Genomic DNA, 27091 nt, shown 5'->3' with positions numbered 1-27091 from the left:
CAATCGGACACCGCTGACTTCTAGCAAGACAATTGGTTGAAGGATACTACGTAAACTCAGTTCTACTGCCTCAGTGGCAACACCCTTGAAGTGTCAATTTGCCCCTGCCCCCATGAACGACAATCTATTTAGTCCACGCTTTAGAGAAGCTCGGCCATGCATGCCAGGTTTGATATTTACTTTTAATAGCTTTTTGGTAGGACAAGGAATAGTCCTTGAGGTTTTTTCATTATGCTGAACTAGAAACTAAGCAATTGGATAAATACATGCATCACAACATTAGGGTTACTCAATTATGTCCTGTTGGTGGGCAGATTGAGGTGCCAGTCCCCCACCTGCTTGAACATTGCAGGTTCCTTATTTGATGGACTGAGGCAACCTTTCAGACTTATTAAGGGAGAAAGCCTTGAGTGATTTGAGAAAGACAAACCAGCTCCAACCATCTGAACCCAAAGGACCGCTAGAGGACCAGTGCCGCGACTAGCAGTGGCAAAACCAACCACCACATACGGAAACATACAGATTTTGCCACCTTGGCGCTGCAGGTGAGTTGAGCCCTCCTGCGCCCTGTTCAACTTTATTTTTAGTTCCAGGCCCCCCAACTCCCTGATTGCGCCCACGATGCCTTCCCCGATCCCACTTCACCATTCTCCACCTCCATCCCGCCTCCCTTCCCGCCCCCTGCCCAGATTGGTCCTCCTAGCATACTCCACACCACAGCCTTGCACCCCCTTTCTCCCTGGCTCTTTCCTCCTCCTGCCTCCCAGTCCGGCCCATGGACCTAATTGGCCAGTCCGCTCCTCTTAAGTGACCTTCACAGGGCAGCCCTGTGCCCATGCAGCCCCGCAGCTAAGGGCCCCAAGGCTAAAGGTGGTTCCATCTGAGGCGGCACAAAGATGTGTCTGCAGGGGAAGCCAGTCAAAAACAAAAACTGTGGGGTGTAGAGCAATGAATCTACTCCAGAAAGCCCCCACCACTCTCTACCTTACCTTTCCATAATGTAGACTACCATAGACTCACACCATGCATACTTGGAGATTTGTTACCACCAGCCCAAACTATTCATGGCTGGACTGTAAATGTTGCCTTGTATTTACATACTAACATACGTGCCAATGTTGGCATGGGCCAAACTTAGATGGAATCTTTAACTCTAGCCTGCCTCACATCTAGATATAATATTGAAGATTAGCAAGTGCCACACGCAGATGAAATAGTGAGCCATAGCAAGCATCACACCTAGACATAACTGCAAGGACGGCAATGCCAATTAACCAATCCACTAGAAATTTCACCCCTCTGCATACACCTCTCAAACTCTAACCAAACACAAGCCTACTACACAACAATCCGCACAAACTTCAACAACCAAACAAACCACACATAGACTTGCACAACAGCACACAACCGTAAAACACCCCAAGCCCAGCCGACGGACCCACCGCTGCTCTCTTGCACTTTTCCAGCTTATCCACATCCCCCTCACTCCCTCATATTCCCCTTTTTTTCAGAGCCGCCAGGGGACCACTCCAGGGGTTAAAGTGCGCGGTACAAATATCCTTTAACATACTGGCCCTTTCCCTTCAAGGCGACAGGGTAGACCTGAACCGGGTGCATTCTTTCTCTGGACTGGTAGCACCAATGAGTCTGAAGTGCTGCTGAGCTTTCATTGCATCTGCAAAATCTGCATTGGCCTTGCACCTGCCTGGAACTTCACAGCAACTTTCTATGGGCACCTTCCTCCACCTCCTTATTGCTGTTAACTTTGCTGGCATCTTCATTGCTGTGCTGGCAACTTATCGACCTGCTATATTCCCTCACCATGAAGGGCGTTTAGGGAGCCTGAAGTCTGACTAAGATTGCCTCTTTGTCCCCGGGTCGCTGCATCTTCTCGGCTCCCCTGCTTCTGAAGGGTCCTCCTGTACTACTGGGTCCAAAATCAAGAAATCGCCACTGTCTAGGGGTTTCTCCAATAGCCTGATCTAACAGCTCCCCTCCTACTCTCAGGAAGCCCTCCTTGGGTCACCTCACTATCTTGAGGCTAAAAACCTTAGTGTCGTCTTCGACTCCTTTCCCCACCCTCACAGCACGGACCTTGCCAAGAAGGCACACATTTAACTTCACCTCCTAAGAGGCATTCCCCTCTTCCTTACCGTCCCCCAGGAACTCTGTCTCCAGAGCTTTGTTCTCTATTCTGGTTTACTGCAACAGCCTCTTCCTCAAGCTGCCTTTTTCCTCTCGTCACCCTTTTCAACTAATCCAGAATAGGACTGCAAGATTTATCCTTGCCCTCCGGACCAGGGACTGCATCTCTCCAGCCCTTAAATCTCCTCGACAGGCAGGCCACTGGTGCTGCTATGGGTAGATAACATCCCGGCGACAAGGGCACATCCACACCACAAAACTAAAAGCACACAACCCCACAAGCTCCCCTGACATATTCGTTGAGGAAGCTACAGATGTCAAACGGGTCAGTCTGAAGTTTCAACAGCACCCACTGAGCCTCCTGATCGGCCGCCCTTCCTGCAACCTTCGATGGGGCATGCGTCTGGGCATTCAACCAATAAGGGCGTCATCCCCAAACACAAGCGCTGAGACGCCTCATAAGGGCATGAGACTCAGAAGTCTCTGAATCAAATTAACAGTGAGGAGGTAACTCTCACTGTTCCATTCAGGGGCAATCCTTCTCACCTTCTCCCCCCACACCCTGTATGGGACAGGGAGTGCACCATGGTCCTGTGGACAGAGCGCAAATGCCACAAGTAGATACCAACAAAGGGGTAGGAACTCCACCCCAAGAGGCTCTGGCCTCTGCTAAAAATGACTTGCCAGTCCGGGGTCCCCTCCCATGCCTCCCCGGTTGGGGGACGAATATTATCTTTCCTTCAAGCCTGGGAGGGGGGTCACTTAGACCAGTGGGTGCTCAAGACCGTTGCCCAGTTATTGTATCAAATTCAGCCGGCCTCCTCGCAACCGACCCACATCCAGACTCCTATCGCAAGAACACCTGAAATTCTGCTGCAAGAGGTGGACATCCTTCAAGAAAACAGCGACATAGAAGTCGTCCCCATTATATAGGTAAACAAGGTTATTTATTCAGTGTACTTCCTTGTATCCAAAAAGGATCTCACAATGCGCCCTTCGTAAGACTTACTTGCACCCAGAGGACAAGTTTGTTAAGCCACAAGTTCAGAATGACAACATTGCACAAAGTAATCCCACTGCTAGTAGAGGGGTATTACATGGCAATATTGGACATGAAAGATGCATACTTTCATATTTCAATGTTGCCAGCGCACAGAAAATACCAGAGGTTCATGATGGAGGACAAGCACTATCATGTCAAGGTCCTTCCCTTTAGCATTACCTCAGCACCAAGGGTATTTACAAAGGTATTGGCGGAAGTAGCGGCTCACCTGCACAGGCAGTCCATTCCAGTCTGTCCTTACCTCGATGACTGGCTAATAACAGGGGATTCGTACGGAACATGCCTATGAAAATTCCAGAAGACTGTAGATCTCCTCTTCAGGCTGGGATTCTCAATCAACAAGAAGTCAAGCCCGGACCCCAGCCAAGGCGAGCAATTCCTAGGGGCCCTTGTTCAGACCAAAGACAGGCTAGTCTTCTCCAACGAGAGGATGTAGCCAATCGCAAGGTGGCCATACGCAAAGCCATGTGACTGCATTTATCTAGTTCCCACATGCACGTTTGCACATGCGCCCCATGCAAGAGTGGCTCTCAAGCCAATGGTGTCGGGCCAGCGGACAGTGGGACAATCTAGTGGTTGTCTCAGCAGCCCTCGTTCACTCTCTGCAGTGGTAGTCAAGGGAAAATCTCTTGCAGGGGAAGACCTTCACCACCCCACCACTGACTCATCTGACTGGTTGCGGGGGGGGGTGGGAGGGGCTCAAGCGCACAGCCTTTGGTCTCCGGCGGTAGCATCCAACCACATAAAGCTGTTGGAATTGCTAGCAATATTCAAAGCCCTGAAGGCCTTTCAAATACACCTCCAGGGAAAGACTCCTAGTCCTAACGGACAGCACCACTGCCATGTATTATCTGAACAAGCAAGGGGGCACTCGCTCTCCAGGGCTATCCAAACTGTCTAAGAACTTGGGCTCTCAAACACGATGTTCCTCCACAAGACGTTCCAGGGGAACTCTATCTTCTCGTGGACATGCTCCGCGGAGACTGCCCACTATCTCATAGATTACGAGTGGTGATTGCACGAAGACCTGGTCCTCGATGTCTTCAGACTGGGGCTTCCCAGAGATAGACTTGTTTGCAACTCTGGAGAACGCACAATGCCCAGATTACGCCTCCAGGTACTCACAGAACCGCTCCAAGGGGAATGGTCTCTGGATAACATGGTCAGTGTAATTTCTTAACACTCCCCGAAGCCACCCCAATCCTCAGACTCCCCTACTCAACAAGATAGTGCACTAGATACACCAGGGACCAGTCACAATGATTCTGGTGGCCCTGATGTGTACCTGCCAACCCTGGATCTTTCATCTGATGGCAATGTCAGTCTCCCCTCTAAGGAAGCTGCCATGCCCATACAACATGCTATCACAGGACAGGGGGCAGACACTCCATCCATGCCCGCCAACTGAACTTAGCGGCCTGGCTTCCGAGGTCATAGAGTTCAGACTCCTCCATCTTCAGAGAAGCAAGAAAGCCCACGCCAGACATTGCTACTCTTACAAGTGGAAGCATGTCGTCATATGGTGCAATTCCAAGAGCATCAATGCCATAGATTGCGCTTCGACACATATTGTCTTGTACTGGACTTGCCTACTAGACGTGGGTCTAGTTTTTAATTCCCTGAAAGTCCACTTAGCTGCACTTCAGCTTACACCACGTCCCAAAAAATGTTTTGTAGTGGAAAATCCCAGTAATCAAGGATTTTATGGAAGGAGTTAAGACTTCATCCCCTCAATTCCAACCCACCTCCCGGATGGGACCTGAATGTGGTTCTGACAAGACTAAAGGAACCTCTTTTTAAACCTATGCATAATGCTAGCCTTCAAGCACTCTTACAAGACCGCCTTCCTGGCGGCCGTCACTTCAATAAGAAAAGTTGGTCAACTACAGGCCCTTTCAGTTCAAGACCCATTTGTCACAATTCACAAAGATAAGCTGGTTTTGCGCACTCGCCAACGGCTTGCGCCTAAATTCATTTCAAAGTTCCATCAATAGAACTGCCCACCTTCTTTCAGAACCCCACTAACATGGCGGAAAGAAGCATCCACACACTTGATGTGAGGAGCAGTCATTATCTGTAAAAGACTGAACCACAAAGAAAAAACAAAACCTGTTTTTCGTTTGAGTGGCAGCTGGTAGAGAAGGGGGACCTGTGTCTCCTATCTCCGTGGATTGTAAAGTGCATCACACTGCTACACTCTTGCCAAGAGTTCTGGCCTTCAAGCCTAGAGCCCACTACTCGGGGCACAGTGGCTACCATCGCATTCATTGCAAATGTTCCTAGAGTCCATTTGCAAAGCAGCAACCTGGAGTTCTGTACACATCTTTACACAACACTACTTCCTAGATACCCTCTAGGTCCGGTTCTCAGGTGGGACAAGCAGTGTTAAGACATCTTTGCTTCTGTTTCTTCACACATCCAATCACCATCTCTCGGTACTGCTTGCTGGTCTATGCACAGCATGTGAATCTAAGCAGATTCTCAAGCATCAGAAGACATGCATTACTTACCGTAATAGCATTTTTGATTGTATCTGCTTAGATTCAGACCCTTCCTCCCCTCTTAGAGTTGAAGGAACATAGCTTAATCCTTTCTGTTGTCTGCAGTACCCTTTGGGTGCACTACACCCACACTGACCACCTGGCAATAGGAACCCAAACTTTGGTATAAGTCTGTACTGCACAGGTTGGTAGTGTGGTTGAGTAGCCAGGTTTAACTCAAGAGGGGGGGGTCATTGTGAGCTGTAGGGGGGGGGGGGTTAGAGATTCAGTGACAAGTATTCAAATGAACCTAGACACAAGGTTTCTTGATTAAACAATTATTAATTTATCAGTTACAATAAGCCTTCAGAAGGGAGCAATATAAAGCAACACAAATACTCTGCAAAAATACACTTTCAGGTGTTTTCAATAGTCGGGGTGCTGTTGCCATTAATCACTGTTGTATAAAATATTCTTGAGGAGTGTCAAAGAGAAGAGGGTTCAGATTAAAATTCAGTTATCCTTAAGCAGGTTAGTACTTGAAAAATAACCCCCAATGCAAAGTCAGTTAACCCTTTCCTGGAAGGAAGGCAAAACACATGAGCAGAAGAGAAGTCATTCAGGGAGCCAGGCCAGCCAATGTTAAGTTGCCAAAAGTCAAGGTAACAAACTCTTGTTGTAGGTAAGTAGGTCTTTTCCAATGTTTAAAAAGTCTTTGTAGAATATTAGAAATCAAAGTAGGGCCACAAGCTGATTAGGCTTGAGGTAAAGAAGCTGCAAGCAACTCTACACGTGCAACCAAGCAAGTCTCTAATGAGGACAAGTGGCTACTCAACAAGTTCTTAGACTTTACAGTACCTTTAGGTTGAAGTGCAGCAGATAACTTCTGTGCCTCTGCAGCTCTGCAAATCTCGCTGTTTCTGGGCCTCAGTCGTGGGGACAAGAGGGAGGACTTCTGGGGACTCCTGCACTGCAATGGGACGGTCACTGCTCTCAACCAACAAACTTCAAACAAGTGGCTGTTTGGTTTTTCAGCGCCTCGCGTCTACTGCAAATAGCAACACTGTGGTTCCTGGCTGTCGAGATGGCCTTTCCTTGCATCTGGGGTCCCGCACTCTGAGGTAGCACAGGCTCGGTCAGTCCTACTTCCTGGGAGTCCGGAGGATCTTCCTGGAGCTCTAGGCCAGCTTAAAAGCAACGCACACAAACTGATGTTCCTCTCCCTGGCTATCCAGTTCCAGCAGCAACTGCAGTGGATACTCAACCAGCTTTCAGAGGATGTCCAGGTGGCTTACTTTGGAGTTGATGGGTCGCACCAACTCAAGGGGAAAAGTCGTCCTTTCAGGGGCTTCTCTGTCGATATGAATTTGGGGTTTCAGCACAGCAGCAGAGCTTCACTGGGCAAACCAACGGTCCAGGAGTTGCAGCAGGCGTCATTCTTCTTCGGATTCCTTTGTCCAGTGGTCCAGACTGCCTTCCAAACCAAAAAGCCTCGGCTTTTATGCAGCTTGCTCCCATTCATTCTAGCCTAGCTGTCAGTCACCCAGCAGGGTGGCTGTCCTTGCCGGACAGCCAACCGGCCAATCGCTTAGAGTGCATTCCTTTCACCTAGGCGACTAAGCACAGGGAGTTTCGGGCACCTCCCTTTCTTCCTACATCGCCAGACACCCTGGAGCTAGAGGCAGGCTTCACTTTTTCATCCTGCAAAAGGCAAAATGAACAAAGGGACCAAACCTGGTTTTGCGCGTAGAGTAAATCTCAAAAGACCTTTCCACAAAGAAATAGCAAAAAAAGGGGCCATTTTAACAAAGGCACCCATGGGTGCTTGACCGTGGCTGCGAATGCAGCCTGTGGTCAAATCCCATAATAGTAGTAAAGTAAATCGCTGCCACCAGCCATTCATTTATACCTTTGTGGAATCTGAAAGACTTCCCTGTGTGACTGCACTGAAGGTGCTGTGTGACACAAGGTAAAAGATGCCTATGGAGTTTGTCAAGGACTCCACAACCAAATGAAACGGAGTACAAAATAACATTTAAAATGAGTGGGGAAAAAGTCGCCCCATCTCCAGGTTAAAAAATCAAGTCCTCAAAATCCAGCATAGTTGCTGGGGTTCTCCAAGGTAGGGGGAATTGGCAAATTTCTGAGAATTCTCCCTAACCGTAAGTAATGCATGTCATATACGTTCACTAATAGATTCAACTCCTTAGCTTGAGTGCCTTTACATAATGCAGCATGAGATTAAAATGGTAAAACATTGTGTGTGTCGGAGCTCTGAAGCGACGCGGTTTTCTTTGTGCTTGCACTTTTGAACTGCATTTTCTGTTCCCGGCATTGCGAGCAAAGGAGTGAAGCTCTTGCCGGGAACTGCATTTCCGCGATCTGCTTCCTGGAGGAGGCGGAGTCACAGCCGCCCACGTGAGTGGTCACGTGAGCAAACCAAGCCCTCATCCCTGCGCCAGAGTCACCCTTGCGGCGTAAAGCCCGTCGGAGACAAGTCCTCTGGCTGTTGTGCGGCTGTTTGGCAAGCTGGGGCGATACAATCAAGCACACAACTTTGCCAAAGAGCTGTGTGGGAGGCAGTCCTCGGCGAAACTGTGAAGGAAGAGGTAAGTCCTCTAAATGACCGATCAGGGTCCACAAACACGTGCAAAACTAAAGCACTCATTACAAATGCGAGATTATAATGTCAATACGAGGCCATCATGTGTGCTTGGGGGCGTATACGACCAAACAGGGTCGATTGATGGATATGACTGGACAAGAGGAGAGCTCGATGACCATGTGGAAAGACCAACATTATCATGTAAGCCATCCTATGTGCTAAATCAGAAAGTCTGTAATTCATCAGTACAGCACCCAATATGTGAACAACCAAAATCATTAGTTCACATTGTGTCAGAGAGACTAAAGATTTTAAAAATAGACATCAGACCAGCTGACGATATTGATATGTCCTCTAAGCCCCCATCGATGAGAAATGCGCTCCCACGTGGTCCTATAGCAGACACCGCTGCTGGCGCTTCACTGGTCGAGGCAGAGGTCTCGCCCCGTGTGGCAGCCGTGGAAGATCAGCTTGGAGTGATCGCAAAGACAACGATCGATGGCCGGGCCGATTGGAATTCGGAGAACAGGGAAAGCGCCACAAACGTGATTGAAGTAAACATGACGGCATTCCAGTCGCCGTTTGATGTAACTGACATTGAGTTACTAGAAGTACCTGTAAACCAGAGCGACTCCGGACTGGTCAAATTCACTTTACCCTGTAATGACCATGACGCCAGCACTAGCGTGACCATCCCTGCGCACCCCACATCTACCACGTGATGCAAATTGGGCTCAAGAGCAAATGCCTAAAATGCCGCAATTGAGAAGCTCACTCAATCTAAATCAAGAGCCCCTGTTGGAAGCAAATAAACTAAAACCAGTGAGAGGAAAGGGTGTCTCTGGCAGCCTAATGCAAAATGCGTCGTCAAGATCAAACTCCAAATCGGTACTAGCGGAGTCCTTTATCCCAAAGCTAAACACTTTTGGAGTGGACTTGGCTGGTCGTTTAGCCAGGCTGACTGAACGCCTAAAAGCCGACTTTGAAAAAATGAAGGAGCGCTTGTCTGAGAGCTTCATAACTGATAAAAACAAAAAATAAATATAGTGACTTCCACAAATGTCAAATCTTTGATGGATGAAGGGACATATGCTCTTCAGAACACAACCTTGAATATTACAGCACGACAGTGTTCTGATGACCAAACGCTGAACAAAAATGGTGATGCTAACAGTGGTGAGAACCTGTTTCCGCGGAATCAAAATACCTTCAACCAAGCAAACACTCTCCACTTAAATCGATCTATAAATTCTTCGGCAGCTAGGTTCTCCTCGTACTGTTCCACTCCAAATACTCAACAACACACGAATGGGGAATCTAAGTCGATGAAAGGGACTGTGGACCACGGGGTTCAAGGTATTCCTGACTCGAGCATATTGCTCGATGAAAAAAAACTCAGCCCTTCACCACAAGGAGGCCCCTTCGTTTTCAAAATCAAATTTGTTAGCTGCTGCAGCGATACAGATACACAATAATGTCCTCGCTGCAACCTCACTAGCATTAATTCCATTTACAAAACTATATGAGAATCTCCACGAAGCAGTCCAAAACAATGGTGCATACATGGTCCAGCTTAACAACAAGCTCACAAAACTAGAAACCATGAATTTAATGCTGCAAGATCGTTTGGAGAAAGAAGCAGAAACCTCTAAATTGTGGCATAACAGATTGAATGAAATCACAGGAAAAGACACTGTGGAAAGGAAAACAATGATGAATACTTTAATTGCATGTACGAACCACCTGATGGAAACTAAGAATATAAAGCATGCAAGCTTGACTGAATTGAGTACTATGGAATCTAAAAAAGCGAATCCCAAACAAAAATCGCCCGAAGCGGATGCGGATCTCACCTTGAGCGACGGGGGATGCCAGCTAAACTTCGGAAAGGGCATCAAGATCCCTGAGGTGAATGCGACTTCTGCAGTACAGAGTGCCGTTATTCCAAGCGAGCCCACCTCCGTCACAATTGCTAAACAACTCCGTAGCAGCTTAAATGCAGTACTTGTCCCTGTTTCAACCGTCAATGCAGAAAAAATAGTAAGCAAACAGCTTCTTGAAACAATCGAAATACCGCCTTCACCAGATGTTGCTCAGTGTTCATCAGCAAAAACATCATATGGAATTTTCAATGGGCCTGCTAAAACGCTGACGACTAAGATCCCCATGCAGAATCTGCAAGGGACCAGCTGTGGCCCTCCTAATAAGAAACAAAAAGAAAAAAAGAAGCATTGCACAGTAAACAAACCAGCAACTCAAAGAAGTTTATAAGAAACTTGACTACACCTGCCAAACTGGGACTCTTTGAAAGAGGTAAAAAAGATGAACCAGCTAAACCAAGAAACACAAAAGAAATGAAATTGGTGGGAACTAAACAGATTACACCTCAAAAAAACAATTCTAAAAAACGTCAAAGAATAGACTCGGACGTCGAATCTGATCATTCAGAGTCGACATCGGATGACTTATGCAACCTCTCTACATACTACGATGAGAACGAGTACGAGCCAAGCGGCGAGGAACAATTCGACACGATAATCGTTCAAAACAAAATAGAAGGCGAGGCCGAACTGGGTGGCAAGACAACATTAAATCCTTGGCTCGCTATCCCGAAGATTGGGAAAAACGAGAATGTGCATGAATATGGGAAATCGAGAGCATCTGAAGTTCAACTGACGGGTAAATCAATAGCTCCTCGTCAAGCAGTAAAACTAGTACAACGCCCTGTCAGCGATGTGCGGAACACAGTAATGAAGGAGATTTTGAACCCTAAACAAACGGCTGCACAGAGACTTATAGTACAAAAACATACTGAACAAGAAACGCCCAAGGAGCACAATGGCACGATAGCAAAAATTCTTGTTGAAAATATTTTTGTAGACGAAAATGAGGTTAATCTTAATAGAGGAAATGTCATTCGACTTCTTCACTCAGTTCCAGCACTAAGAACGGTATCGTCTCAGGACATCCAAATCGTGGAGTACATCTCTGAGATGTATGCAGACAGAGTCTACCTCCATATAAAATCACAGGCGGTGCGTAAGACAATTCTATTGGCAAAAGACGAACTCTTGTTTCTGGGCTTCGAAGTCTCTGAAGTGAAGACTGAAAAAAAAAACATTGCATCAACTTCAAAACAATGTGCATAACGCACAGGGCAATCTGTGGACAAGGATCAGAATTCCTACAAAAGAAAATCTACACGCCAACAAGACTCTTCAGGTCAAGCAACAAAATCTGCCTGGAACTAAAACCATAACTTAAGAAAAAAACTTGGAGGCACCTCCTTCTCTACCACTTAGCCGCAAAAACCTGGAACAACATAGCAAAAGAAATAAGAAACACCAAAGATCACCTGAAATTCTGAAAATTGCTAAAAACCTGGCTCTTCAACACAACAGACTCAAACTGAAAGGAAAAGAATGACTAAACTGGAAAGGACACTGACAAGCTCCCAGAACCGACTGAGAAGCACCCACGGCACCTGGACGGGTGAAGCCAGGTAGAGCGGAACACAGGCGACACATGGAGACTGAGTCAACAACCCCAGCCAATCCCATCCAACATCTTCACTCGCCTCTTAGTTCCTACCAGGTACCACAGTGTTGTGGAATTTCCGGATATTGCTAATCACCACACTAACAGTTGTAGACACTGGCAGGTGCACTGGCCATATAACTTGGAAGGGAGGACAGGTGGGGTTGTGAAGGAGGCTGGGTGAGGTTGGAGCGAGATGTGAAGGGGACCTTGAATGCCAGACGGGCCCAGATCAGGACAGAGGTGCAGGGGCCACCTCACCCAGTCTGGAGAGACTACACAAGCCCAACATGTCGATTCAGGATTGAGAGGCCATCTAACCAATTCCACGAACCATTTCTCCCTCTGCATACACCTCTTAAACTACACACCAAACATAAACCTACAGCACAGCAAACCGCACAAACTTCACCTGCAACAACAAAACAAAAAAACAGACTCGCACAACAGTACAGGACGGCTACCGGCCGCAAACTCCCTAGGCCCAGCCAACGGACCCACCGTTCTGGGCCGCCAACAGCATACTGCTCTCTTGCACTTTTCCAGCTTCCTCACACTAACTCACCCTCCCTTCCTCTTTCAGAGCACTAGTGGACCACTCCGGTGGTGATGGTGCACGGTACACATCTTTTAACATTAACATTATGATTGTCATTTTTATATTAATACTGTACAAACGAAATGATGCTTAAATTGAACCCATATTCCTTAACTTGTTAGACTCCTTCTCGCTCATCTTGATTAACATTATTGTTCTGTAAGGCCCAGTGATCTTGGTGGCTTTTGGGTAAGATTTTCATAATCCCAGAACCTTTTGCTTAGACTTGGTAAAGACTAATTCCCCTCACCTTGTCTTTTACTCTTTTTATGGGCAACCTTTTTATGTCCTCTCAGTGTATAGTTCCCTACAACTTTTGGACATAGGCTGGGTTGCCACTTTGGGTTCCCCTGTTCATTTCTTTCATGTACTTGGATTACCTACTGTTAATCTCCTTTTTACATTTGTATGTGGGCCAGCACACCCGACCTTCTGTGGAGTGCTGAGGGGATACAATGTATCCCCTTTTATTTCTTGGCTCTTAAAGTATTTGTTACAATTGTGAGTTTGCTTGAATGGCTGGTGGCAGTAGTTTTACCTATATGACTTTTAGTCATTTTTACTTGTGGTAATGCACAGAAAGGGGGCGGGGGGGGCCTGTATGATCCTCCTAACCAGCGGCTGGTGATATAAACAATGCTCAAGAACTGCATTTTGAGCCACCCCACAGCATTGTGCAATTTTACTGGTCTGCAATACCCTGGGACCTCAGGCCATTGTGCGGAGCAGTCTTCTGAATCTCGCTGGAACTTGGTGGCATCCGGCTGGACCTCCAGAGAAGATTTGAATAAAATTCCCCTCACCTGAGTGCAGGACCCGATAAGTGACGAGAATAGGACAAGCGATATTCAGTCTTTTCCTGTCCTGGAAAAAGGGCACCAAAATCATAGCCACAACCAGCCTTGAAGAAACTCTTGTCTGGCGCCTTCCATGTTGATCCTGCTCCACATTTCCTTCCCATGTCCTTTCTTCAGTCGCCATGACAAGGAATTAAAGGACCTGCTTTTCGGCTGCACATCCTGAAGACGTCCAGCTGCAAATGTCTTTTCCGCTGAGGTACTGTTGCCTTGGAAATTACCTACCTTTAAGCTTTCTGTGATTCATGTAACGCTTTGGGGGTTATTTATGTGATGCGGAGTTCCGGCATGGTGCCAGGCTGGAATCCCTTTAGGTTGTCTTCTGAGGTTCCTGCAAACTTTTCCATCTCTAAAGTAAAGTATTTATTTTGAAGAGCCTTCCTCAGGAACTCTGTTGGCATTCTGTGCCTATATTAATCCTGCCAAAAGCTGGCATCTAGACCACTACAGTACCTCTTCTGTCACTGAACACCCGCTTCAAGATTAAACTGTATCAAGTGTTCAATGTCTCTTACTGATGTATGAGTTGTATTGGTATCTGTCACTCTGAAATATGAACAGTAAAGTTCTTACTTAGTATGTGTGCTGCCATTTCCTAAAGGTATATCATTATTTTACTTACTAGTGATTTGGGACCCTCTTTCCAAAAGTAATGGTGTTGGTTTCACTTACACTTATTTTCTGAAAGAATTAGTTAAGTTAAACTGAGTTTTGCTTCCCCTGACTTGTTTTATAGCCTGTCTAGAATAAGTCTGCCTTGGGTTTCACCTACCCTTAATAGCTGTGTGCTATTTTCAATAAGTGTACAGTTGCTTTTACTGACCTTGGTCTGCTGAGTGCAATCCTAAAAATAGTGTTATTGCTTACCTTCATCTGCGTTTCACTGATCTGAAAATAAACAGTTTATTACAACATTAGGTCTTTCCTGGTATAAATCTAGTGTTCGATTCATACTGCTCCATGAATGTGTTCCACTATTCAGAAAGCTATCCAGGTAACCTGGTTGGTTTACGATGTGAGTTCTTAACTGAGTGTCACTGCATGACTGACTGGGTCTACTACCCTTGAATTCATGACTGCCTTCAAAAAGTATATGTAACCAGGTTGTACTTCCCAAGAATAGCTGATTGCATTCTGAATGGTATAGATTTTCCTAACCTTGAACTGCTGACTGCTATTCTTAATAAGGTAATATTTTGGGTTGTATCCTTTTTGTATTTTTTATAATTGTTTATATATATAATGCGATACTGCTTATTTACTCAAGATTCATCTTGGCTTACATGTATTTAAACTGTTAATTTTTACAATACATAGTGTTTCAGTGTTTCTTTGGACCATATGTATGTTAAAATGTCTTTATACCAAACTACGCCCCTCTCCCTCCCAAGCTAAGCCTGGCTGCTCTGTCTACACTACCAAACGCAACACTATGCTTGAAGGTACACAGACCAAAGCATAAACCTTATTTGGAACACCTGCCTTCGACACGGTCAACCATACCATCCTGCTCAACCGTCTGTGAAAACCTGGGTATCACTGATCAGGCTCTGGCCTGGCTGACCTTTCCTCTCAGATCGACTCTCCCAGGTCCAACTTGGGTCCTTCCTTTCATCTATCTTCCGCTATACCTGTGGTGTTCCCCAGGGGTCTAACCTCTTGCCCTGGCTTTTCAACCAATACCTGGCAACTCTTGCCCACTGCATTGCCACTTTCTGCTTACATTTCCAGTGCTACGCTGACGACACTCCACTCATTTTCAGGCTGCCCTCTGCCACCTCATCTCCCATCTGATTGCCTAACTGCCCTTCAAGATTGGTGTGCTGCCAATGATCTCTGTCTGAATGCCAGCAAGACGGCGATCCTCATTGGTACACCTTCACCATCCTTTCCCCTCACTCTCTGGCCGGCTTTACTTGGCCCTCCTCCTACCCCCACCTGCGAGGCTAAGAACCTCGGTCATCTTTGACTCCACCCTTTCCTTCTCTGCCCACATATGAGGTCTCTAAAAAAGTCAAATTTCCAACCACCTCCTCAGAGGTACTCTGCCTTTCCCCTCCTTTCCCCAGAAGCTCATGGTAACCCAAGCTCTGGTCCTCTCTAGCTTGGACTATTGTAACATCCTCTTTCTAAATCTACCTGCCTCTACCCTCCGCCCTCTGCAACTAATCCAGAACAGGACTGCAAGACTTGTCCTTGGCCTCAAGCCCTGGGATCGTATCTCTCCAGCTCTGAAATCTCTCCATTGGCTCCCAGTGGATGCAAGGATTACATTCAATACCCTCTGTATTGTTCACAAGGCTTTCTGGGGCCTGGGTCCAAAATACCTTCAGCTATCCCTCTGTAAATACCTCCCCTCTCGAGCTCTTTGCTCCTCTACCTCCCTCAGGGTCAGTCATTTTTCAAAGAAACGAGCTGGGGGTAGATCTGTCTTCGGCTGGGGCCCCCCCTTTGGAACAGCCTCCCTGCCACTCTAAAACTTGAGGAGAATCCTCTCCGGTTCTGGAAGCACCTCAAGACCATCCTCTTTTCTTCTGCCTTCGCTCCCCCTCTCCCCTGCTGGTCTGTTCTCTTGGTACCGTGCGCCTGGCCACCCTCTGTCCACCAGGCCCAGGTATGTGCTCACCCTGTCATCCTCCAGCACTGCCTCCGGGCCACCCCATGCACTGGGGTCTGTATCTGTACCCATATAGCCCCCCTTTTTCTTCCTGCACTTATCAGACCTACCCTGTCTGCTGCCTTAAACCTAGCACTTGCAAATTGCTGGCTGCACTAAAACTGTTTGTTTGCCTTTATTATTTATTTATCTGTTTCTCCTCTGCTTCACACTTTCCACTTCTCCCCCTTCATGCACTTTTCCCACTCCCCCTCTCCCATGCACTTACGCGTTATCCATGTCACTGGGCCTAGTAAGATCGCAGTTTTGTTATCCCCTGTTCCCCTCCCTTGCTCTGAAACAATTGTGTACGAGTGATATAAATAAAATATCATTATCAATAACAGTAGTTCTAAGGAAGTCCAACCTTTTCATACACATTCAGTATAGGTTGCACCTATTCTTGGAGTAAAAACCAATGGTTCATTTCAGATTACATTCAGTAATTCAAGGGTAGTAGACTACCAGTTGTACTGTGACGCTTGGTAACAAATCACATAATCAATCAACTGGACAAGGTTTTGTGAATAGTGAAAAACTTATTCTAGGTACAGTAAAAACCTATAACTACTGTTTTTAGTTTTACTAGGTGAGTAAAACCGAGGATGCAGTATTCAATTACAGGTGCTTTTGATATCAGTGCAACACAGATTGAGATGAGCAGTAACTCTTCTAACTTATTTTTGGATGTCACACAGCTAACTCAAGGTAAGTAAAATCCATGTACTTTTTCAGGGAGCTATCAGCAATTTGGGTCCGGTATAAACGCAAAGACTTTGTGTCTGTCTCAAACAGACCAGGGAAAGCAAACCCCAATGTGGGACTTTACTGAATGACTCAGTTATTCTAGGTAGGTAAAACCTAATCCAGACTTATTCTGGGCAGGCTAACGCCATGTCAGGGGAAGCGAGACCCAGTTGGGAGGAGGGGGACACTCATACAATTATCCTAACAGGAATGATTAAATGAAACCAACAGCAATACTTTTGGGACGAGGCACAACCAAATCCCTTCCCTTCTACCTTAGAGCCCCTGCTCTTTTTGCTGGACTTTAGGACTTTTATCCTGGAGAGAGGGAGACCTTGTCCTCTTTCCCATATTTTTCATTAATGTGAACAGTTTATTTTGGTTTTGGAGCCTGACAAACTCCATAGGCATAATCTTTTTACATTGTCACACAGCACCTTCAGTGCAGTGGCACAGAGGTCCTCCGGATTTCCCCAAGGTTTAAATACCTTCTCTTGGTGATACTGTTTCCCATAGCAGTGAAGTGAGATTGACTTTACTTTTGTATCTCCCCTTTGTCTAGTTTTTCATGTAAAATGTTTATTACCCTTTCTACGATTAATGGCCGGTGGCAGTGGTTTACTTTTTACTACCATGTTGTGTTTTTACTGCAGGCTGCGTTTGCAGCCACAGTAAGGTACCCATGGGTGCCCATTTTGTCAAAATGGTGCCGTCCTCTTTTTTTCACCATATCTTGTTGGAAAGGGCCTTCTTGAGATTTACCTTTCTTTGTCGGGATTCGCTAGTGAAGCCTGCCTCTGGCTCCAGCATGTCGGTCAGGGCAGGAAGTGAGGGAGGTGCCCAAAACTCTTTGCTTAATCACCTTGGTTACACAATGCACCCAAAGGTGATTGGCTAGGCTGCGAGTGTATGGGAGAGACCTGCATAAAGGCTAGGTCTTTTGCTTGGAAGGCAGTCGACCACTGGACGAAGGAATCCGAAGAACTGCTGCAACTCCTGGACCGTTGGTTTGCCCGGTGGAGCCCTGTTGCAGTGATGAAGCTCCAAATTCGCCTCGCCAAGTCTTGCAATGGACGACTTGGGTTGGTTGGACCAATCGACCTCAAGACAAACTTATCTGGAAATCCTCTCGGAGCTGGCTGTACTTCCATTGCTGCTGTAGGAACAGATTGCCAGGGAGAGGAACACCAGAATTGTTGCCTTTAAGTTGGACCCGAGCTTCAGGAAGATCCTCCAGACTCCCATGAAGCAGGACTGACCAAGCCTGAGCCACCTCAAGAGTACTGGACCCCAGATGCGAGGAAAGCCCATAAGGTATCCGAGAACAGCTGTGGTGCTATTAGCAAGAAGCTGAAACCACGAAGTGCCGCTGATCTGAAGGTTGCCCATTGCTGCTGCTGACCTTCAATTTGTAGTGCAGGAGTCCTCAGATGTCGTCCTCGTGTCACCACAACTGAGGCCCAGGAACAGGATCTGCCATACAAAAACTGGAACAGAAGCCAGCTGGAACCACTTTCTTCAGACCTAAGGTACTGTTAACTAAGGGGTAATTGCCACTTGTCGTGTAGACTTGCTAGCTCTGAGACTTGTCTTGGTTGACATTGCGGAGTTGCTTGCAGCTTTGCCCCAACAGTGATTTAATTTTCTACAAAGATATCTAAAACATTGTGCAAGACTTTTTACTTATCTTCAAGAAGTGCTTCAGCTCCCCCAGACATTTTTGCTCAATTGACATTGGCTGTCCGGGCCCCCTGAATCCTGACTTCGTGCTTTAACTATCCCTCCAAAAGTCACACATTCTTAAACTTGTGTAGCTGGGAAAGGGTTAATTTACTTTGCATTGGAGGGTTCAAAAGTACTTAAACTGCTTAAGAGTATTTGTTAACCATTGTTTTATTCCCTAAACCTCTTCCTTTTTACACCAAATTCATTATTGCCCCATATGTACCATTGATATATTAATGTCCAGTGTCCTAGTTATTTAAGTCACTCGGTGTAGGAAGTCTGTGTGCCATCCCAAATGGTCATCTACTGATTTATTGAAACTGAGTGTCTATTTTTTAAAGTACATTTTTGTTACATATTTGCTCCCTTCTAGAGAAGGCTTCTGACTAATAATGGCTTAATCAAGGAACCTCGAGTGGAGGGGTTTCTTTAAATACTTGTCACTGTGAAACTGTTACAACCATACTGCTCACACTGACTGATCAGGCAGGCTTATCTCAAGAGGGGCCACTCTAACAATTTGTGTAGTACATGGTTATAACAAAGGTTGGGTTAACTATTGCCAAGAGGACAAGGCTGGTGGAGTCTCCAACGGGTTACTGCATGCAATCTTGCTCAACAACGGCAAAACAGTTTCTACACTTTTCAGAATAGTGTAACACTTTCAAGGTAACTATGAACGTTTTTAACTGTTCACTCAGTTACCAGACAACCTTTTCACAAGTAACTTTTAAACACTTCTCTTTTCTGGGCAAAAGGCCCAATCCCTTAAATTGCTCCTTTTATTCTTGGAGCATGAGTGTTCCCACTGGCAGAAGAGGGGGGGGGGGTGGTCACTACAGTCCAGTGTCCAACAGGCAGGGTCAGGATAGGTTCCTAATTAGCAATTCTTTTTATTGTTTTTTAGTTTAGTACAAAAAAAGACACTTATGTTACGGTCCTTGAAAATTAAGCATCATATTAGCAATTAGAGTTCCTTAGGAAGACTGTTCAAACAGTATTTCACTTTAGAGTTGCGGGACCAAGGGCTTCACAGAAGACCACCTAGGAGGATTCCAGCAGTGGGACTGGGTTAACTGGACGAGAGGCCTCCCAATCACAGAAAACACCCCTCAACTACACAGGAATCGCGAGAGACTTAAGGTAAGTAAATACCCAAGCCACCACAGTACCTCAGCACAGAAAATTTTGCAGCAGGACTACTTCAGGATTATTCAGCCAAGGTCGATGAAAACAGGACCTTAGATAGGGCTTCAGCAGGGATCAACGGGGAAGGCTCTAGGCAAGTTTTCCTCGCGGCTGGATGCAGCACTGTGTAGTTGGTGCCTTTTACAGGAGCACAGAAGACGTAATATTGCTGGTCGGATTCTCATTACAAAGGTCCAGCACTCTAGTGAGGTGACTTTTCAGACTTGATTAGTCTCTCTGGAGATCCAGCAGGATGCCCACGAAGTTTCAGCGAGATTCGGAAGACTGCATCGCACAATGGCTCCAGGTCGCAGAGTAGTGGGATATTGCAGCCTGCAATTTCCGTTTTCGGAGTACCCATGTCGATTGGAAGGAAGGGCTACAGCAGGCTCAGGTTTCACAGCAGGCTCTCTGGTCGCTGGCAATCACCTCAGCTTCCAGTTATGTAGTATTTAATAGGAACTACAGCACAACCTCTGTATTCTCTCCCTGTATTTTACAAGGGTCAGGCTGGTTGTCCAATCAGGACAGCCAGCCCCCACTGGGATTTGTCCCCATTCAGGGAAGGAGGAAAACTAAAGGCTGTGGAGTTTTGGGCTACTCCCTCACTTCCTGCCTTCAGACTGGAGCCTGGCTGGGGAGTCCAAGGCACTCCCGCCGAAGATAGAAATCACATAGGAATTTCCCACCCTAGATGTCGGAAGTGGGGGGGGAGCGGGGGGGAGTTCAAACACTGAAATGGCAAAAAACAAGACATGGCCCATTTTGGTAAAATGAGCACCTTTTAGTGCCTTTACTGCAACTGTGAACACAGCCCGTGGTAAAGGTGCACCAAATTAGTAAAAGCTGTCGCTGCCACCAGCCATTAAAGGTTTGATTGATATTTTATTTCTATTGCGCTCGGACACAAGTGTTTCAGAGCGCGGCAAGGGAGGGGAACAGGGGAGAACAAAAACTGCGATCTTGGGCCCAGTGACATTGAGAACGCGCAAGTGCATGGGAGAGGTCGAAGTGCGAAGCAGAGGCGAAACGGATAAATAACAATAAATAATAAAGGCAACAGTGGTAATGCAGACAGCAATTTGGAAGTGTTAGGTTTAAGGCAGCAGACAGTGTAGGTCTGATGAGTGCAGGAAGAAAAAGGGGGGGGGGGCTGTATGGGTAGATACATACACCAGTGCAAGGGTTGGCCCAGTGCGGGAGGGTGGCAGGATGAGCAGGTACCTGGGCCCAAAAGACGGAGGGTGGCCAGGTGCACGGTGCCAAGAGAGAACAGATCAGCAGGGCAGAAGGGGAGTGAAGGCAGAAGAAAAGAGGAAGTCTTGAGGTGCTTCCGGAACCGGTTCTGAAGTTTTAGAGTGGCAGGGCGGCTGTTCCAGAGGGAAGCCCCAGCCGAAGACTGAGATCTACCCCCAGCTCGTTTCTTAGAAAAATGACTGACCCTGAGTGAGTTGGAGGTGGAGGAGGGAAGAGCTCGAGAGGAGGTATTTGCGGAGGGATAGCTGAAGATATTTTGGACCCAGGCCCCAGAAAGCCTTGTGGACAATGCAGAGGGTTTTGAATTTAATCCTTGCATCCAATTGGAGCCAATGGAGAGATTTCAGAGCTGGAGAGATACGATCCCAGGGCTTGAGATCAAGGACAAGTCTTGCAGTCCTGTTCTGGATTAGTTGCAGAGGGCAGAGAGTAGAGGCAGGTAGATTTAGATAGATGGAGGTTACAATAGTCCAAGCTATAGAGAACCAGTGCTTGAGATACCATGAGCTTCTGTGGGAAGGGGAGGAAAGGCAGAGTACCTCTGAGGAGGTGCAGTCGGAAATTTGACTTTTTAGAGACATCAGAGATGTGGGAGGAGAAGGAAAGAGTGTAGTCAAAGATGACCCCGAAGTTCTTAGCCTCGCAGTTGGGGGTAGGAGGAGGGCCCAGGGAGGCCAGCCAGAGAGTGAGGGGGAAAGGATGGTGAAGGTGTGCCGATGAGGAGGATCCGTCTTGCTGGCATTCAAAGATCATTGGCGGCACACCAATCTTGAATGGCAGTTAGGCAATCAGAGATAAGGGAGAGGAGGTGGCAGAGGGCAGCCTGAAAATGAGTTGTCAGCGTAGCACTGGAAATTTGAGCAGAAAATGGTAATGCAGTGGGCAAAAGTTGCCAGGTATTGGTTGAAAAGCCAGGGCGAGAGGTTAGACCCCTGCGGAAGACCAGAGGTAGAGAGGAAGATAGATGAAAGGAAGGACCCAAGTTGGACCTGGGAGGGTCGATCTGAGAGGAAAGAGGTCAGCCAGGCCAGAGCCTGATCAGTGATACCCAGGTTTTCACGGAGACGGTTGAGCAGGATGTTATGGTTGACTGTGTCGAAGGCAGAAGAGAGATCGAGGAGGATGAGGTAAGCTTGTCCCTGTAACAGAATTGTTAAAGGTATTTGTACCGCGCACCGTCACCAACGGAATTGGTCCCCAGGCGCTCTGGCAGATCTGCAAACGATAAGGGGAGGGGGATGGGTTAGTAAGGTGAAGAGGGAGTAGGATAGTGAGTGGAGTGGTGTTCTGTTGGCAGCTTCAACTCGGTAGACACCGGGTGCTGAGCTTTGGTGCGGGTATTGGATCAGTGTCAGTCCGCGTGTGCTGTTGCTCTGGCTTGTGGTGTTGCAGTGTTGTGAAGTGGGTGCGGCTTGTGGTGCAAGAGATGGTTGTGAGTTTTTGAGTGAGATAAGTATGCAGAGTTTGAGGTTATATTGGTTAGTTGGTTACCTGACCTTTTCCATGCTAACATTCACAGTATTGTCCATGCTAATATTCACAAGTCTATCTAGATGCAACGCAGGCTAATATTCACAATTCTATCTAGCTGTGGCGCAGGCCAACATTTACAGCCCCATCCAGATGCGGTGCAGGCTGGTGTTCACAGTTCTGGGTGTGGCACCTGCTAACATTCAAGTTTCATGTAGGTGCGGGCATGCTATCCTTCAGTCTAGATCTAGATGCGACGCAGGCTAATGTTCACAATTCTATCTAAGTGTGGACATGCTAATATTATGGCACTCTGTTATTTGGAGGTAAGGTAGAGTGGCAGGGGTTTTCTGGAGTAGTGATTGGTCTACTCCCCACCCATGCCACACTCAGTTTTTGTGTGTCTGCTAGCTGCTGGCTTCCCTGGCGTCCCCTGCGGATACCTGCAGACACATTTGGAGCCGCCACTGTCGGAGCCGCTCTTGGCCTTGGGGCCCTTAGCCGCGGGGGCTTCACGGGCAGGGGGCTGCCCTGCGGTGTCCTTGATGAGGGTGTGGTGCGCCAATCGGGGCCGGGGGTGCTGAGGGAGGCGGGTAGAGGGAGGTTCAGGAGGCGGGTTGGGAGAGGGACCACGCGCCGAGTGCGCTCACCGTGCTTTAGGCACAGGTGAAAAAAGATTTGGGAGGCCACAAGATGGCGGGGTCAGGGGGCACCTGACAGAATTGTTACATTAAGTATGAAAGGGGATACATCTCCCCAGCACTTCACATAAGGTGGGGTGGGCTGATTTCACCAAATAAAATGTAAAAGGGATCCAAAGATCCTTTCTACCTTTGGGAACTGTAGTTCTCTCAAGGTTGGCCAGAGAAGGTTAAAAGGGGAGCCCCTAGGGCAACCCAGCAACAGGCACTTCTTGCAAAGAGTTGTCAAAGAGAATAACTTTAAAAAGACACTATGGGAGTCTAAAAAATTACACCCATAAAAAGAGCAAAAGATTATGTGCATGAGGAAAAAGGTTCCCTATCAAAGGTATATGGTAACCTCCAGTAAAGCTAAAAGATATGGGGTTGACGCAGGTCAGGATGATCAACCTTTACTATGAAAATCTTACCCAGCTCAGATACACAACTTGGTAAAGCTTTGATTCGCGTTATTAGTGGCGGGGGTGGGGGAGCTAGGTCAAGTGTGGTCATAGTCCTAGGTGGGTGGGTGGGTAGGGCTCTGCCTGCCGAGTCCTAGAAAGGGGAGGTAGTAAGTTCGGAAGTTAAACTGTCCTAACAGTAGATAGTACATTTGAGTAAATTATTCTTGAAATGCAGACTTTGGGCCTTTGTTGAGTACCCCTTTCATACACTTCAACATAGTTGTGCTCCCTTGCTTGGTGATTCCATCCTTGGTCTCATTGTGCAAAATATTTCACTGCTCTATCACAAATAATTTGTTTGGAATTTGTTTGCAGAGCTGATATTTCCCTACCCAACCCTACAGGTACATGGTTAGAAGGGAATATAGCAAAGGTAAGGTAGAGTGGATGGGGTAGTAGAGGTGTGAGGTTAAAGGGGCTGGAACCCCCCTATAAAGAAAATTCGAGCAAACATTCTCTGAATGCATTCTTTTCTGAGACTTCAAAATTAGCCTTTTGTAATGGGCAAAACAAAACTCCATAACAGCAGTTTTTCTATTTTATCCTTTACCCTCTTTGCTGTGGTAAGATTTTCCTGCCTTGCTGCTGATGCATTTACGTGAATGTTCTTGGCATTTCATGATGAATGCAATGGCTATCCATTCAATTTTTAAGCAAATGACCAGTTAACTGCCAATGGACCTTTCAAACAAAATGTTCTAAAGCATTAGAAGTCTCATTAAATGGTCCTTTTGAAAGAAGGACGGAGATAACATTGAGCAATTTTTCTTTCTTTTTAAAGGCAGGGGGTAGAGCGTCGGACAAGGAGAGAGTCGCGCCAGGAGAGTGACGCTGAAGAAGAGGAAGATGTTGTTAAAAAGGTCAGAGAAGGTTTTTGCATAAGCAATTCTAGCCATTGTGATTTTGGTTTGACATAAATGTTGTTTTCAATTTATTTTAGCCAGCGTTGCAATCCTCTATTGTTGCTACCTCCAAAGAACGCACCCGCCGAGACCTTATTCAAGATCAGACCATCGATGAGAGAGGAAAACAAAGGTACAATGCATTATCAATCAATGCTTTAAATAACTAAGCTTGTTAAACTTTAGGAAATTATCATCCTGTTGCCCCCTCTTTTGGTCTCTTGAAATGCAACACATATTGGCCCTATGGTGGTTTATGCCTTTGTTTGCCTCATCTGCTTTTTTGTCAAATATTTTTATTGATTTTAATTTGGCATAAAAGGCATTGCGAGTGTCATGAAATATGTATTGTGTGTGCATATATAAATATATATATTCGAGGCTTGTGGTTCTGCTTAGATAACATGTTATGCATAGGCCGACAACTAGTGCTAGCTGCAGAGTATTACATTTTTTGTTTTCTAAACTCAAAGGGAAGTCGACGGTGCATGCCAGTAATGCTATCACTAGTGTCACAGCTCCTGTATCCATGGTCCTTCAGGCAATGAGGTCCTGCAGATTGTTTCGTTCCACCATCAGTCGGACACAAGTTGCAGAGTTTCTTCTGGCTAACTCCTTTACTTAAACGAAGTTTAAAATAACTTTCCATCCTTTCAATGGCCATACACGGCAGGATCTTCGGGGACTGCTTTTGAGGACAAGACCATTCATCGACAACAGTTCTTCACCCGTTGCTTTGTCTGTGGCCAACCTAGGTCCCAAAGGGCCTCGGCCCTGCACAGTAGGGAGGGTGGGGATGTCATTGTTGGTGAGAATTCTCATAAATGTTCCAATTCCTCCTACCTTAGAGCCCTCCAGCTCTTTAGCTAAATTTTGGGACTTTGAACGTTTTAATTTGTTTTCTGTTTATTTCTTTGTTTATGGAGTTTAAAAAACTCATGGGCATCTTTTCGTGTGTCACTGTATCCTCAGTGCAGTGACACAGAGAAGCTTTTTTAGGCTGTTCCAAGGTTTAAACACTTTCTATGGGATAAACTGTTTCCCAGAGAATGTAAAGTTCAATTGGGTGCTGGAGGGGTTACCTAGCATCCCTATGTCTAGAAAGTCATGTATTAGTCAAATGCTAGCCTTTCCTATCGAAATGGCTGGTGGCAGTCGTTTTACGTCCTACCATGATTTTCCCGACAGCGAACACCAGTAGCTAAAAATCACGGGAGCCATGTTTTTCAAGATGGCGTCTGAGCCCCCTTTGATTAAACGGCTCCCGTTCTTTTTTCTGCTATTTCTTTTTTGGAAAGGTCCTTTTTGAGTTTGCTTCTGCATGCCAAACAAGGTTTGGTCCCTTTGTCCTATGCCTTTGGCGGGCTTCATGTCTGAAGACCGTTTCTGGAGCCAGAGTGTCTGGGGGTGGGCAGTAAGTGAGGGAGGTGCCCGAAACTCCCTGTGCTTAGTCTCCTAGGAGACTTAAATGCACTCTGGCGTGATTGGCTGGCTGATTGTCCGGCAAGGACAGCCACCCTGCTGGGTGAGTGGCAGCTAGGCTGGAATGAATGGGGGGAAAACTGTTTAAAAGGCAAGTCTCTTGGACTGAAAGGCAGTCGACCACTGGAATGAAAGAACCGAAGATGAGCTGGAAGAGGATCGCTGCTGCAACTCCTGGACCGTTGGTTTGCCCGGTGAAGCCCTGCTGCAGGTTCAAATCGTCAAGTTCATCTCGACAGAAGCCCTTCAAGGACGACTTCTCCATTTTGAGTTGGTGGGACCAATCAACTCGTAAGCCACTTGGACACCATTCTCGGAGCTGGTTGCATTTTCCTCAGCGTGCTGCGGGAAACCGAATAGCCAGGGAGAAGGTTGCCTGTTTGTGTGCTTGAAGACCACTACCGGAAACAAAGATTTGCCAGTTTGCCAGCTTTGTGACCAGTCCCTGTGCAGTGCAGGAGTCCCCCGACGTCCTCCCTCTTGTCCCCACGACTGAGGCTCAGGAACGGCGAGATCTGCAGGAACTGCCAGCAACAGAAGTCTTCAGCTACATCTTTTTCTTCAATATTAAGTTACTGTGAAAACCGACTGAGAACTTACCTCTCACTGCGAAAGTGTGTACAACTTTGGCAACTTGCAGGCCTAGTCAGCTTGTGACTTGACATACAAACCTTTCTTCTATGAACTACTTCTGAGAACCGTGGCAAAGACTTTTCCCTTTAAACCACCAAAACCGTTTTTTTAATGCAAGACTCTAGCCATTGATTATTTTGGCCTAGCTATTGCATTGGAACCACTCCTCTGGTGAACTCAAAACTATTTGCACTGTTTAAGAGTAACTCTATTATTCGTTTTATTAACTTGTGCCTTTTTGCTCCTACTTCAAATGCTCAATGCCATTTTGGTCCTCCTTCAAAGTAGTTTAAATGCCTCAGAACCAGATAGTGTGACTTACTGTAGTATGTTGTGTGATATTGATTGCCTCCTTTTAGTGAATGTTTTCAACGGACTGTAATAAATTAATAAGTGTCACCAAGAGAGTATAAGAGTCTATTTGACTACCTGTGATTGTAGCCCTCTGTGTAACCTCATTACAAGCTCACATTCCCTTCTTGAGATGAGCCTGGCTGCTCAGCTCGCTACCAAACTGTGTGGTACAGTCTTATACTAAAGGTTTGTTTTGTTTACACTTGTAGTCTTAGTTGTGTGCAGTGGGCCCAGAGGGTACTGCATAC

At 46.6% G+C, this 27091-nt stretch overlaps 1 protein-coding gene across 1 annotated transcript in view; it reads left to right on the top strand.

Moving 5' to 3' along the window:
* The window catches only part of PNN (pinin, desmosome associated protein), a 330597-nt gene that overhangs the window by 94987 nt on the left and 208519 nt on the right, over window positions 1-27091 (top strand). The window contains exons 4-5 of the mRNA XM_069637495.1: window positions 24254-24332; window positions 24413-24507. Coding sequence (XP_069493596.1) covers window positions 24254-24332; window positions 24413-24507 — 174 coding nt within the window. The remainder of the gene's footprint in view (window positions 1-24253; window positions 24333-24412; window positions 24508-27091) is intronic.

This window comes from Ambystoma mexicanum, chromosome 14, assembly GCF_040938575.1.
Source record: "Ambystoma mexicanum isolate Mex_15411 chromosome 14, UKY_AmexF1_1, whole genome shotgun sequence".
NCBI lineage: Eukaryota > Metazoa > Chordata > Amphibia > Caudata > Ambystomatidae > Ambystoma > Ambystoma mexicanum.
Note: the sequence above shows the minus strand (reverse complement) of the source record. Positions and strands in the feature narration are given on the sequence as shown.